This window comes from Lepidochelys olivacea (genome assembly GCF_965140295.1).
Source record: "Lepidochelys olivacea isolate rLepOli2 genome assembly, chromosome: 18".
Taxonomy (NCBI): domain Eukaryota; kingdom Metazoa; phylum Chordata; order Testudines; family Cheloniidae; genus Lepidochelys; species Lepidochelys olivacea.
In genome coordinates, this window is record NC_140428.1 from 8572925 (window position 1) to 8587311 (window position 14387).

At 55.2% G+C, this 14387-nt stretch overlaps 1 protein-coding gene across 1 annotated transcript; it reads left to right on the forward strand.

Moving 5' to 3' along the window:
- Nucleotides 1–1831: 1831 nt before the first annotated feature.
- On the forward strand, nt 1832–13508 carry CELA3B (chymotrypsin like elastase 3B). The gene is made up of 8 exons (XM_084652129.1): nt 1832–1910; nt 2526–2611; nt 4309–4406; nt 8388–8522; nt 9297–9433; nt 10177–10322; nt 11409–11561; nt 13421–13508. The coding sequence occupies exons 1-8, from the start codon at nt 1871–1873 to the stop codon at nt 13439–13441; spliced, it is 816 nt and encodes a 271-aa protein (XP_084508255.1). The 5' UTR covers nt 1832–1870; the 3' UTR covers nt 13442–13508.
- The last annotated feature ends 879 nt before the right edge of the window (nt 13509–14387 follow it).

Consider the following 14387-nt stretch of genomic DNA (forward strand, 5'->3'; position numbering starts at 1 on the left):
GATGGGCTTGTTCTCCTTAACGAAGCCTATCATGGATAGACTGGGCCCTGATTCCCCTCAAAGGGGCCAGCCACCCTGTATCAATAAGGTGTTAAAATGAGCCCCATAGAAAGCAGTACAAAGTCCTACATGGTCACAAGGGAACCCTGAATCTGAATCGACTTTACACGCACACTTTGCATGACTGTTCCATTTGGAAGCGGTTTATAGAGGGCTAACGAAGGCTAAGTAGATATTTTAATAACTGGTTAATTGGTTGCTGCAGATTGTTATAGAGACCAATAGATCTGTGGGTGGCTTGTGAGCCTGGCCAATAACCACCCATAACCCCAGCTTATAACCACTTTGAATACATGCTGCTGGCCTCTGGGACATGTTTATAACAGATTTTAGTAACCCTGTACAAGCCATCTATTAACAGCCCCTACCTATGAAGTGAGACCAAATTTCCAGAATTTAACATCTGCATCATAACACCGTCCCAGGTGGGTTCTGGCTCCTCACAGGTTCAAGGCCCTGCCCTGAAGCAGCTGCATTGTTACTAGCACCATTTGCTGTGAGTGACCCCTGTGCAGAATGGCAGCACGCGGCACATGCTGCTCCTTCGTCCCCCTCGCCCCATAAGGGCCCTTACGAGGGGCCGGCTCCAGCTCCCAGTGAAGTCAGAGTCTCCTGTGATTTCAATGGGACTTGGATCAGGCCCTGAGTCCTTACCCCAGTGCAGGGAGCAGGACCAGGCCAGCTGGCCTATGTCTGTGCAGATCTTCTGCTCATTCCCCTCCCCACGGCAGGGGGCTACAGTGGGGGATGGACTCCATTCCTCTAGCCCCCCGGGACCCAGGCCAGTGTTCAGGCTAGAGGTGGCCCCACTCACTCTCCAGCACCGTGACCTAAGTTCCCTGTAAGCTGCATGGCCGTGCAGCAGCCTATTAAGCACTGCACCGGCGCTCAGGGCTGCAGCAGGGAGAGATGCCTCTCCCCCAGCCCTGGACCTGCTGCGGCAGGGAGAGGTGCCTCTTCATGCCAGCCCCAGCCCAGCCCCGGATCTGCAGCAACCGAGCCCCAACCCAGCCTGGCTTGGACCTGCCGCAGACGGGGAAGAGGTGCCCGGCCCCCTGGCCCCAACCCACCCAACCCAACCCAGCCCCAGAGCTGCCATGGCGGGGAGAGGCACCTCTGCCCCCTCAGCCCAGGTGCTGCTGCTGTGGGGAGAGAGAGCTCTCTCCCTGCTGTAGTCCCGGGGCAGCCTGCACCCCAAACCCTTCACCCCTGGCCCCACCCCAGAGCCCACACCCCCTGCCGGAGCCCTCTCCCCCTTACAGCTCAACCCTCTGCCCCAGCCCTGAGCCTGCACTCCCAGCTGGAACCCTCATCCCCCCTCCCCTGCGGCATCCCTCTGCCCCACCCCACAGCCCGCACCCCCAGCTAGAGCCCTCGGTCCCTGCACCCAGCCCTCTGCCCCAGCCCTGAGCCCCATCCCACACTCCAAACCCCTCGGCCCCACCCCGACCACATACCTTTTGTTCTGTGCACCAGTGTGGAGGTCATGTGTCACACCTCACCTCCACAGTGGCGCACATAATAAAAGTCATTCCGCACAGGGTGAGAAAAATTAGAGGGCACCCTGACTGTGACCCAGCCTGCTTGCTAAGTGACGCTCTCGGCATCCATTGATTGGCCATGGCCCAATCTGCCCAAGGCCGGGCAGGTGCAGGACAGGGGGGCCCTGTTTCCTCGGAGTGACCTTGCACCCGGGCACAGGATATTCCAACACCTGCTCTCGGAGCTGCTAGGCACCTCCCTACCCTGCAGCCTCTGATAAAGGGGAGTATTAAAGGGCCCTGTGTCTCTTGGGGACCATCTGACCAAGATGCTGAGGCTGCTGATCCCCATTCTGCTTGCGGCTGGTGGTAAGAAACGGGCTAGAGCGAAGGCTCTCTCCTCTGCCCCAGCGCCCCTGCACAGAGCACATACTTAAGGAAGAAGGCCTGTTATGCCATCTGCAGCCCCAGGGCACACAGAGCTCTCCTTGCTCCTCCTGTGCCTAGCCCGCCGGTTGCCCTCGACCTTGCGGAGGTTGTGCAAGGTGCTGTCAGGGGATTGGGCCCTGGTGCCTGCCTCATTTGTAAATGTGGAGACGGGTCAGCTCAGGAGGGGATGAAACCCTGGGCAGGCCTACATGGGGCAAGGTAACCATCCCATGGAGAGCCTGGGCCAGGGGATTGCCCCTCCACCTCAGGACTGGGGAGTGACTGGGGACTAGGGTGACCAGATGTCCCGATTTTATAGAGACAGTCCCAATTGTTGGGTCTTTTTCTTATAAAGGCTCCTATTACCCCCCACCTCCTGCCTGATTTTTCACATTTGCTGTCTGGTCACCCTACTGGGGATGTCCAGGGTTGGGTTGGAGAGGGTGAGCCGGCATGACCACATGTCTCGCTTCCCCATTGTCCAGCCTCCTCTGCTCAGCAGAAGGGTCTGGTGCCTTTGCCATCTGTGTAATGCACAGTGCTCTCTCCCTCCAGCCCACGGGTGTGGGACACCAGTCTACTCCCCCCACACAAGGGTGGTGAATGGAGAGGATGCTGTGGCTTACAGCTGGCCCTGGCAGGTGAGTGAAATCCACCCCGTTGGACGCGGCGAGAGCCAATCAGCAACGAGGCTCGATCCGATCGCACCGTCTGCACTAGTGCGTGGTGTTAGGGTTCAGAGCAAACTTTTTTTTTCCCACTGAAAAATCCAGATTTGGGTTGGCAGAAGCCTTACCCATGTTTGTGTTGATTTTGATGCATTTGATTGGTCAGAAAAATATTGAAAACATTTTTTGGAGCCCTCCCCAATATTACTTTTTGAAGCTCGATGTTTCGATTTCTCAATTCAAAGTGAATCTTTCAAAAGTACTTCCAGTTTATTAAAAAAAATTAAAACATTTTCAAACACTCAAAAGCAAAATGAAATATTCTGTTTGACCCATCACGGGTACATGGTCCTACCCTGACACGGCTGCATCGTTATCTATTTCTTCTTCAGATGTTTAGGTTTCCTGAAAATCCGAAAAAAAATTCACTTTCGGTCGATAAGAAATTCCCCCCACCCCAAAATTTTGGAGCAGCCAGTGACTAAAAAACTCCATTATTCACCCTGCTGTAATCTCCCCAGGCCTGGGGGTTGGGGGGTTAGACCTGCAGCATTGCTCTGACCACACCAAGCTCTTGTGGTGTTGGACAGGTGAAGCAAAGGGGGTGGGGTGGGATATTGAATCGGTGCCCAGTTATGGAGCAAAGGAGAGCTAAAGGGACCAGAAACTCCATCTTCTTCATCACTTCTCCTCACGGCTGTACTGAAGAAGCAAAACTCACCATTGGTTAATGCCCTGCCCTGCAGTCCTTAGGCAACCCCCCACTGACCTTATGGTCTGGGAGAACAAGTCCCTCATCTGATGTGCATGAAATTCTTGCTGCTGTTTTATCTGGATCCCAGCTTGTGCCTATTGCGGGTCCCCCGGTGTGCGTTCCACACCCCCTACTAACAGACTGGGCAGTGCAAGGCCAGGATTGGCACAAGCTTCAGGATACACTTACGGGGCTGGTTTCAGACATAGCTGAGCCCCACCCTCTGAAAATCAGAGCCCTGTCAAGCATCAGCTCACAGCAGCCTGGGGGGGGCAGGATGGATTCCTTGCCTTTGCCTTTCTTAGCTGGATTTCTTCTCTCTGTGAACAGTTGATCGCAGCTCTGTGTCTGTGCCCATGTTCCAGCCCATGGCACTGACGGGCAGAGGGAGAAGCAGAAAAGCCCCAAAATTCACTGGGAGGGGCAGCAGCACCTTGGCAGAGTCTTCCCCAAAGAGCCCCCTGAAGCCCCTCTAGTCACTTGACACGAGCAGGGCTCTGCCAGGGGTGGGCACGAGGGAGTGCTAGGTGGGAGCCAGAGACCAGCTGCTCCCCTCAACCCCAGGGCATTTCTGAGTGACAGTGCGTGTGGGTCAGCCCCTCAGTGCCTGCTGCCCCCTGGTGCTGCGCGAGCAGGGAGAGGCTTTGCCCTGGCAGACTGTGTATCATGGTAACTCACACAGCAGCCTCCGCTGCATGCATCCACAGCGCCCAGAGGGCACCCTGGCACCACACCTGGGCCAGGCCAAAGCTGCTACCAGAGCCCTGCTAGCACTCCGATGGGCCATGGTCGTTGGGGTGGGTTCCATGGGATGTTACCCTAAAGCTCCCACTGTTCAGAGCCTCCCCACAGTGGAGCCGGAGAGCCCTGGAGCTCCACAGCACGTCCCCCACTGCCCTGTCTTGTCTCCTGGCAGATCTCCCTGCAGTACGAGCGGGACGGTGCTTTCCACCACACCTGCGGGGGAACCCTCATCGCTCCCACATGGGTCATGACGGCTGCGCACTGCATCTCGTAAGCCTCCTCCTCTTCCGATTGCTTAGAATTTAGGTTTCAGAGTAGCAGCCGTGTTAGTCTGTATTCGCAAAAAGAAAAGGAGTACTTGTGGCCCCTTAGACACTAACCAATTTATTTGAGCATGAGCTTTCATGAGCTACAGCTCACTTCATCGGATGCATACTGTGGAGTAGCCAGTACATTGCATGCAGTGAATGCATCCGATGAAGTGAGCTGTAGCTCATGAAAACTTATGCTCAAATAAATTGGCTAGTGTCTAAGGGGCCACAAGTCCTCCTTTTCTTTAGAATTTAGTGCGGCCGACGCACCATGGGGTCTTGGGGCAGGAGCCACAGGGCCCTGGTCTGCCATGGCTAGTGAGCTGCTCCTTGCCATGAGACCTCCCAGCAGACATGCCCCATTCCGGGTAATGGGCCCTCCCAGCAGCGGCAGCCAGTTCCAACGCCTGACCCTGGCCAGCAGTGGAGACCCCCAAGATGGAGAGAACTGAGTGACATGGAGCCTTGTAACTGAGGCGCTCGGCAGCCTGGGCCATGTCCCTCCATCTCTGCCATGGGGGGGACAATCCCAACTGCCCGCCCAGCGTCAGTGTGGTGGCAGCGATGCAATTCAGAGCAGGATGTGGCCCATCAAGGGCTGCATAAGCACTAAGCATTAGCGCTCTGGTTACCAGCACTAGGAGAAGATCACCCAGAAACACCCCGCAGGGACCATGCTCCTACCGCGCCCGCCCCCGTGACTCCACTGCACTCTGCCCTGAGCTCTCCGGCCTGGCTGCAGGAGGTGCGGCACAGAGTCTGCTTCTCCCAGCAGAGGCCGGAGCTGCTTACTGCGAGCACAGGGCTATTAGCTAGCACTGCTCACCAGTGGGACCCGCGCAGAGGCTGGGCCTGTGGCAGAGCGCTGTCCCCGAGCACGCCCTCATGGCATGGCAAGGCCCTGCAGGCATGGTCCCCTCACAGGCGGAGTTTGGGCAGGCGTGGGAGGGCGCTGCCCCCACTCCCACACAAGCCTCAGGCAGGCAGCCTGAGTGTGCAATGCAATGAGTTCTGCAGAGGAGACAGGAGACTGCTCCCAGCTTGTGCCCCAGAGGCAGGGAGTCAGAATTTTGTTTCTAAACAGAGTGATTAGCGGGTGATTAAGATAAGAAAGGGCTGTTAGGAGTTTCCCTAAAGTTAAATGATCTGTTCCAAGCTTGGTGAACTGCAAAAAGTGAGTAGCCTAAATGATAGAAAGTAATTGTAGATTTTTCTACAGTTGTTTCAATTGTTCTATTCAAGAGGTGGTAACAAGTTACTGCTATCTTTCTTTGAGAAGAGAACTGATATTTTAGACAAAGGAAATACAGTAGATCTAATCTACCTGGATGTCAGGAAGGCTTTTGATACAGTTCCACATGAGAAATGATTAGTTAAACTGGAGAAGATGGGCATTAATAAGAGAACTGAAAGGTGGATAAGGAACTGGTTGAAGGGGAGACTGCAACAGGTCCTACTGAAAGGTGAACTGTCAGGCTGGAGGGAGGTTACTAGCGGAGTTCCTCAGGGATCAGTCTTGGATCTGATTAAACATTTTTTATTAATGACCTTGGCACAACAAGTGGGAGTGTCCTAATAAAATTTGAAGATGACACAAAGCGGGGAGGTATAGCCAATATAGAGGAGAACCGGAATACTATACAAGAAGATCTCGATGACCTTGTAAACTGGAGTAATAGACCCATTGTTTCATGTTCTCTGTGTATATAAAATCTCCCCACTGTATTTTCCATAGCATGCATCCGATGCAGTGAGCTGTAGCTCACGAAAGCTTATGCTCAAATAAATTGGTTAGTCTCTAAGGTGCCACAAGTACTCCTGTTCTTTTTGAGAAATGGAATGATATTTAATAGTTCAAAGTGCAAGGTCATGCATTTAGGGCCTAACAACAAGAAATTTTGCTATATGCTGAGGACTTATCAGTTGGAAGTGAAAGAGGAGGAGAAAGAGCTGCACATATTGGCTGATCACAGGATGACTTGAGCCGTCAATGTGATGTGACCATGAAAAATCTAACACAGTCCTAGGATGCATCCGGCGAGGTATTTCCAGTAGAGAGAGGGAAGTGTTAGTATCATTATATAAGGCACTGGTGAGACCTCACCTGGAGTATTGTGTGCAGTTCTGGTCTCCCATGTTTAATAAAGATGAATTCAAACTGAACAGGTGCAGAGAAGGGCTACTAGGATGATCTGAAGAATGGAAAACCTACCTTAGGAGAGGCACCTCAAGGAGCTTGGCTTGTTTAGCCCAACCAATAGAAGGCTGAGGGAAGCTATGATTGCTCCCTATAAATACATCAGAGGGATAAATACCAGGGAGGGAGAGGAGTTATTTAAGTTAAGCGCCAATGTGGACCCCAGAAGAAATGGATATAAACTGGCCATCAAGAAGTTTAGGCTTGAAATTAGACAGAGATCTCTAATCATCAGAGGAGTGAAGTTCTGGAACAGCCTTTCAAGGGGAGCAGTGGGGGCAAAAAACTTAACTGGCTATCAAGACTGAACTTGATAAGTTTATGGAGGGGATGCTATGACAGGACTGCCTACAATGGTGTGTGGCCCATCGGCGACTGCCTGTAGCAAAAATCCCCAATTGCTGGAGATGGAACACTAGATGGGGAGAGCTCTGAGTTACTACAGAGAATTCTTTCCCAGGTATCTGCCTGGTGGGTCTTACCCACATGCTCAAGATCTAACTGATCACCATATTTGGGGTCGGGAAAGAATTTTTCCCTGGGTCAGATTGGCAGAGACCCTGGAGGGTTTTCTTCTTCTGCAGCATGGACCATGGAGCATGGGTCACTTGCAGGTTTAAACTAGTGTAAATGGTGAATTATCTGTAACTTGAAGTCTTTAAACCGTGATTTGAGGAGTTCAGTAACTCAGCCAGCGGCTAGGGGTCTGTTACAGGAGTGGGTGGGTGAGGTTCTGTGGCCTGCGAGGTGCAGGAGGTCGGACTAGATGCTCATGCTGGCCCCTTCTGACTTCAGTAAGTGTATCTGAGTAAGAATAGACATTACCATTTTAAACCCAACCAGTGTCCTTTAAGTGACTTCCCACAAGGTGTCAGAGCATGTCAGTATTAGAGCTGAGTGGGTCTAATATTTATTTAATTTTGTTTCTTGATATAGGAATTAGGTACCGTGTTCCTATCAGATAATTTCTAAGTTATTATCTGCAAAAACGCTAGAGTTTTCAGTTGCGTAAGTACCCCCCGGAATCACAGTTAAAGTTGTGCACCCCCCACCCCCATCTGAAATGGTGCCTCTGTGGGCAGGCACGGAATTGTCCCCTCCATGTATGGCCCCATTGGCCTGACTGGAGCCCCAAATATAGAAGTCAAACTACACCTATGTCAGCCCCTGTTCTGGGTTCCCCGCCCACTCAGAGTCTTTCAGAGACATTCCCCTTCTCCTGGGATGATTCATTTAGTTCATCTGCTTAGTGAGGCTCTGGTCCTGTTAAAAGGCTCCCAGGCCCTCCCTCCAAGAGCACCTCCTTCAGCTGAGCTCTGGGAGCCCCTTAACAGGCCCAAATGCTCATTAACCAGTTAGCTGCTGAGCACCTAATTACTATGGGGGAAGGGGGCTCAAGATAGGTTCAGTCTCTTTAAAGAAGCCCATCATGGGTAGAGTGGCCCTGACTCTCCTTAGAGGGGCCAGTCCCGCCACGACAGTGTCCCTGTGCTGTGTGTCCCCGCATGAGGGGCTGTCTGGGCCCCAAGTCCCGCAGGGCCAGGCCGTGCCAGCTGGGGTGTGTGCTGCTGATCATGATATGGGCTGGGGGCCGACACAGGGACTAGGGTGATGTCTCCTGCGTGGTGTGCGGGACTCCAACCCCTCTGAGCCCGAGGGGGCACTGCAGGCTGCCCCCCCCATGCTGCCCCTGCTGCGATCCCCGGGCTGTCTCCTCACAGGCTCTCGGGGGTTTCCTTTCAGTAAATCCCTCACCTACAAGGTAGTGCTGGGGGAGTATGACAGAAGCGTGGCAGAGGGCCCTGAGCAGCACATCCCAGTGAATCATGAGGACATCTTCGTCCACCCTCGCTGGAAGCCCATCTGCGTGGCCTGCGGGTAAGGCAATGCAGGCATGTGCCAGGCTGCAGCTGCCCTCCCTTCTGAGCTGCCTGGGGGCGGCAGGGCTCCCAGGGAGGGCAGCGGCAGGCAGGGAACAGTCTGTTTATAAGAATGGCTGGGGAGGGAAAGACACACACAGAGCTGTTCCCATGTAAGGACCCTGGGCCTGACACTGGTGCCGTGGGCAGCACTCTTCAGGCCAGTGGGTGCTGAGGGGCTGAAAAAGCCAGCAGGGGAATAGTGTGGCTTTATCTGCCATGCTGGCTCCCAGGCCACAGGTTCCCCTCATAGCAGAGCAGGCCCTGGGCAGGCCTGTGACGCGACAGGGCTGGGGTCTACGTCCTGATCAGCACACGCTGCCCTTCCTTTGGGAAGGGACCGGTGAGCAGGGCTGTGGGCTCCCCTGGGCTCTCTTTGCCAAGCTCTGTGCCAGGGACATATTGTCCCCCTCGTGGTGCAAGGGGTGGGTTTTTAGCCCTGGGCAGGGATGTCTTCAATCCATGGAGCAGGAGAACAGCCCCCCCACCCCCCCCAACCCGTGGGGACACCTCAAGCGCAGTCTCCAGGCCTCTCTGGTCAGGCTGCCTGTAAGGGGGGGTCTGTCATGCTGTGAACACCTATCCCACGGAGAACTGGACTGAGCCCCGAGCCAATAACAGCTGCTGCCCTGTGACATCCGTGGCTTCTCGCTCGGCCTGCTGGCAGACGGCTCCATTGCCAGACCCCTGAGCCATCTGCCCCTCCAGTGAGCTCTGACTCGTTCTCTTGCAGCAACGACATTGCCCTGATCAAGCTGTCCCGGAGTGCTGAGCTCAACGACACAGTGCAGCTGGGCTGCCTCCCGCCCGCAGGCGAGGTCCTGCCCAACAACTATCCCTGCTACATCACTGGCTGGGGGCGCCTCTACAGTATGTGCCGGGCTGCTCTGCCCCGGGGAGCTCTCTCGTGGGAAAGCACAAGGGCAGCCACGCTGGGGACGCGGCTTGGAGGGATGCAATTAGTTAATTGTTCCTCTGGCTGGTTTTCTTTCTCGCTAGCACTGAGTGGCAGCAGAGCTCCAGCCCCGGAGACTGGAGGCCAGTCTCCACAAATGAAGTGCAGCATGGGCAGCTCAGGGTTTCTTCCCCATGCATTGCCCCTTGCCAATGTGCCTCGATCCTGGCCTAGGGGGGCCTCCTCAAGGGCCACCAGGGCAGCTGCTGAGGCTGCCAATTTGTGTCGCCAGAACTAGTTATTCTGGGACATGGTCACCTTTCCCCTAAGAGCTGGATGGGCACCCGCCCCTCCAGCAAGCAGCCTTCAGACAGCAGTGAGCATTGACTGGAACCCATGTGGGAGGGTGTCAAGCTGGGGAGGAAGGGGTGACAGGTTCCCTAGTTCATCACCAGCTCCTCCAACCAGCCCAGGCTCTCTCTGGTTCTGTGGGAGTGTCAGGAGCAGCAGGAGCCAAACATCACCCAGGGCCTTCTCCTGCAAGGTGCTGAGTGCTCCCAGCTCCCACTGACTTCCATTGGAGCTGAAGGTGATCAACAGCTCCCAGGAGTGCTCAGCGCTGCATGGGATAGAGCCCTGAATGAATCAGGAGAGGTGGGACTCGAACCCAGTACTTGGGCTTGGTGTCACTGGGTAAGGGTGCATCTTCTGTTTGCAGCTGGCGGATCCCTCCCTGACAAGCTGCAGCAGGCTCTGCTCCCGGTGGTGGACTATGAGCACTGCACCCAGCCTGACTGGTGGGGCAGCACCGCTATCAGAGAGAGCATGGTCTGCGCTGGCGGGGACATCAGATCAGGCTGCAATGTGAGTACAGGGCTGGAAAGAGAGTGGCGGACAACACTGGTGCAGTGCTGGCTAGCGTGCAAGCAAGTGTGCGCATGTGATCTGTCTGACCAAACTACCGCATCCGATGCACACGCCCACTAGCCCAACGTACAGGGGTGACTCAGCTGTTACCAGGGGGTCACACGCTTTGTCACTGTTGTCAGCAGCACTCACTGCACCCACCAAAGTACAGGAAGGTCGCAGGAGGCAGAAACCCACCTCCACCCAGCCTACACCCAGCCTACACCCAGCTTTGACAGGCTGGCTCCCTTTGGCAGGCAGGTGCCCAGCCTGCTGCCCTTCCCCACAGGCAAAGCCCATTAGACTAGCTGAGCAAGGAACTTTCAGGGAATGATTTATCCATGTTTCTCTGCTCATCAGTTGCAGGGTTGGGAAGTTCTGAACTGTGAGTGTGATTCATAGTAATTCACCATTTCTCCCGGTAATCAGCTGGTGCCTGCAGTTTGGGCTGTAGCTGTCACTTCTGGACACACAGCGGGCGGTTGGCACTGCAAGCATACCACAGATGGACTGTAAAGCTGACCGTGTCTGGTCTCTTGGTGACTTACACGTCAGCCGGTCAGGGAGGAGAAGCCAGAGCAGTGAGGCTGTAACACCAATGCTGTGAGACCTGTTAATGGTACATGTCAGGCTGGAAATTTGCTTTGGGTGAATAGGAGCATCTGAGTGAAAAGCTCCCTGTTCACCCTGCCCCAGGCGTAGGTAACACTCCTGCTCAGACATTCCTGCAGCGGATGCAAAAGCCTTGTCTTTGTTCGCCTGATCCCGTGACTAAGAGCAGCAGTGCGGAGAAGGGCTGCGAGGTCAGACTCAGCTGCACTGGAATATTTTTCCTCCTCTCCGCCTGACCATTTCACAGCCAGTGCTGGCTGAGAGAGTTCAAGGCACTGGGTAGGCCTCCCTGCGGTGACAGCCTTGGAGATGGCTCCAGTGACGTGCTGGACTTTGCCCCCAGAGCCTGGTGCACAGCTGTAGCCCAGCAGGCGGTGAGTGAGGGATCGGGGATCTGACACCCTCACTCACGGGGGGCTGGCTCTCTTTCAGGGTGACTCTGGTGGCCCCCTTAACTGCCGGGCTTCTGATGGGAGATGGCAGGTGCATGGCATCGCCAGCTTTGTCTCTTCCTATGGCTGCAACACCTTAAAGAGACCCACCGTTTTCACCCGCGTCTCTGCCTTTGATGACTGGATTGCAGAGGTGAGACCCCCAGCCATGTTACTGCGCGGGCAGTGGGAGGGAGGTCTTCTGCTGGGGAGCGTCAGGGAGAAATCAAATGGCCAGGCAGGGGGTTCTGGGAGGTCACCCACAGTAAATGGACAGGACGGGAGGCCCCAGATGGACAATGTTTGGGGCTGTCTCCATGAACAGAATTTGCACCCTTGAGAGTGGTGTCCTCCTGGGGCTCTGAGCCAAGATCATTGCCACGGGCCCCATCCAGAGATCACAGCCAGCTGCCCCACACACAGAGCTGAGCAAGCAGGGCCCCTCAGAGCATGTGATATCATCTCTGGTCCCTCTTGCGCCTCACCTCTTCCGGCAGCTGGGAACTCAGACGCAGCTCATGTCACTGCAGAGCAAAATAAGGAACAGCTGAGTCTGGCCTGCAAAGGGGTTTCTGTAAGATCTGGAGCCTGGAAGAGCTGGTCTCAGCACAGTAGATATTGAAGGCAAACTAGCTCGGATGTGCTTCTCCACTGACACATGTGATGACCCTGGAGTCTGCTGGGAGCCGGCATTTTGGGCACATGGCCCAGAGCCGTAAGCAGGATGCTCGGTGGCCTGCAGCACCACCCGGCTACAGGGATGGTTTGAGACAGAACATCTGGCTTGGCTGTGAGCTCTGTCCTGCAGCGAGCAGGGGCTCAAGGCAGGCAGAGGGAGGTGTTTGGCCTAGCAGCTGAGCATGCATCTGCAAGCTGGAATTGCGCGCTATCATCCCAGCTCTGCTGCCCTGTGCTCTGGCTGCGTCACTCACGTTAACCCCTTGGGGCCGGATTTGGATCTCACTGCTCCCAGTGCCAATCGGCGGAGTTCCTCCGGAGTCTGGGAACAGGCTCCCCTTTCAGTTACAGCAGTGAGTGGCGTGACTCTGGATTTACACCCGTGTAACTCAGGGCACAAACTGGCCCAGATGAACTCTACAAGTGTCAAACCGGCATCACAGAGAGCAGGCCTGGGCCTTTGAGGCCTCTGTTTCCCTAGCAGGTGATTTGGGGGGCAACCATTTTCCCCTTCCTTGTTGGAGTGCACCGAGAAGGGCAGATTGTGTCAGGCAAGGGCCCGGACCTGGGTAACCTCTGGCACGTGGCGGGGAGTGTGAGCCACGCCCACGTGCTGTGGCAATGGACACCCCCAGCCCAAATGGTGGGTCGTAGGAAGGGTCTGGGCCCCCCGTGCTCTCACTTCCTCTGGGCGGTGGACGAAGCGCCTCCCAGGCACCTGCTGGATGGGGAGCGGCTGCTGACTGGGTGGTCACTTCCCTCTCTGGCCACTTCCTCCATGCTGTGGCTGCTGCCCCGGGGACATGAGAGCAGGGCCTGGACAGCAGTCACAGCATGGAGGAAGTGACCAGAGCCAGCGAATGGACAGTCCACAGCTGGGTAGTGATTTGTGGCCTGGCTGCAGGGGGTTGGTGGGATCTGCAGGACTGGGAGAGTGAGAGCTGGGGAGAGAAAGGGGAGCAGGAAGCTGAAGGGCTGAGAAAGGGAAGGGAGGGGAGAACAGGAGCTGGAGGACTGAGGAGGGGAGGGTGAGCAGGGGCAATGGTGACAAAAAGACAAAATGCAGTTGATGGGTTGTCTTAGTAAAAAGTTTGGGAGCTGCTGGCCTAGAGGTGGAGTCTGATGAGCCTGCTCCAGCCTTGGCTAAGGGAAGCAGCTTTTTTAGCTCAGGCACGAGAGGTTGCTGAGTTAGTTACAATCCCAAGGTCCCAGGTTCGAGCCACCCAGGGGGCATCACGTTACACATGCAAAGGGCTTCAGAAGCCCCGAGGATATGATTTCTGCTGCAGTTTATTGTGTCCTGACCTGATATACTTTGGTTTGCTTTTCTTTCAGACCATCGCTAATAATGCATGATAAGCTGAAAGAGCCACATCTTGGAGAAACTTTCCTGGGCAGATAATAAAGCAATTGTAGAAATCCCGTCATGGGCGTATTTCTTGGGGGGCAGGGGCTTCCCTTTGTTGGGGCTAATGTGGCGCCGATAACCCCAGGGCTCTTTGCAGTTGGGCAGCATGGTGGCAGGAAGATTGTGTAAAATGAGGAATTCTTTCTTCAGGGATTTCATGCTATACTCTGGCATTCCTGTAGCTTTGAAACTGTTCTTCGAAACCCTTCACATATACCTAGTGGGTCCAATTCTGCTCTGCATTGCATGCTGGGTTGTCACTGACCCCCAGGCTGGGCAGGTGTAGAAGACAACTACTGGTGTGACTGAGCAGAGGAGTCCAGCTTGGGTGTGTTTCATACCCACACTGGACTTATATCAGTGCCACATAGGTCAGAATTTTCCAAAGAACTCAGCGGATGGGGGCCTGGTGGATGCTGAGCTCTTAAAAAAATCTCGCCTTCTATGAGAGACAAGCGAAGATCAGGCCCTACCCTACGACGTATCCCACTGTCAAAAGCACTGTCTAGAGCGAGAGGCCAGACACATGCGGGGCGTGGAACACGAGGGGGGCAGCTGAGCTGCTGCAGAAGAGCCCCGGTCTCTTACGCAGAACTTTGAACCAGATTTTATTTTATCAGTGTCGTTTTGCCTGGTCTCATATTATTGGTCTCAGTCTCTAGAGCAGACCTGCACAACATACGGCCCCCAGGGCGCATGTGGCCCGTGTGGGCTCACTGTGCGGCCTGTGGGGGGTGAGAAGGCGAGTCGGGGGGAGTGGGGGGATGATGAGCCGAGCGGGCTGGCAGTGGGGGGGGGGGCGTGCAGGTTAGCCGGCGGCAGGGGTGGGGCTGAGGAGGTGAGCAGGCTGCGGGGGGGCGAGTAGGCGAGCTGGGGGTGGTGGGGGGATGACGA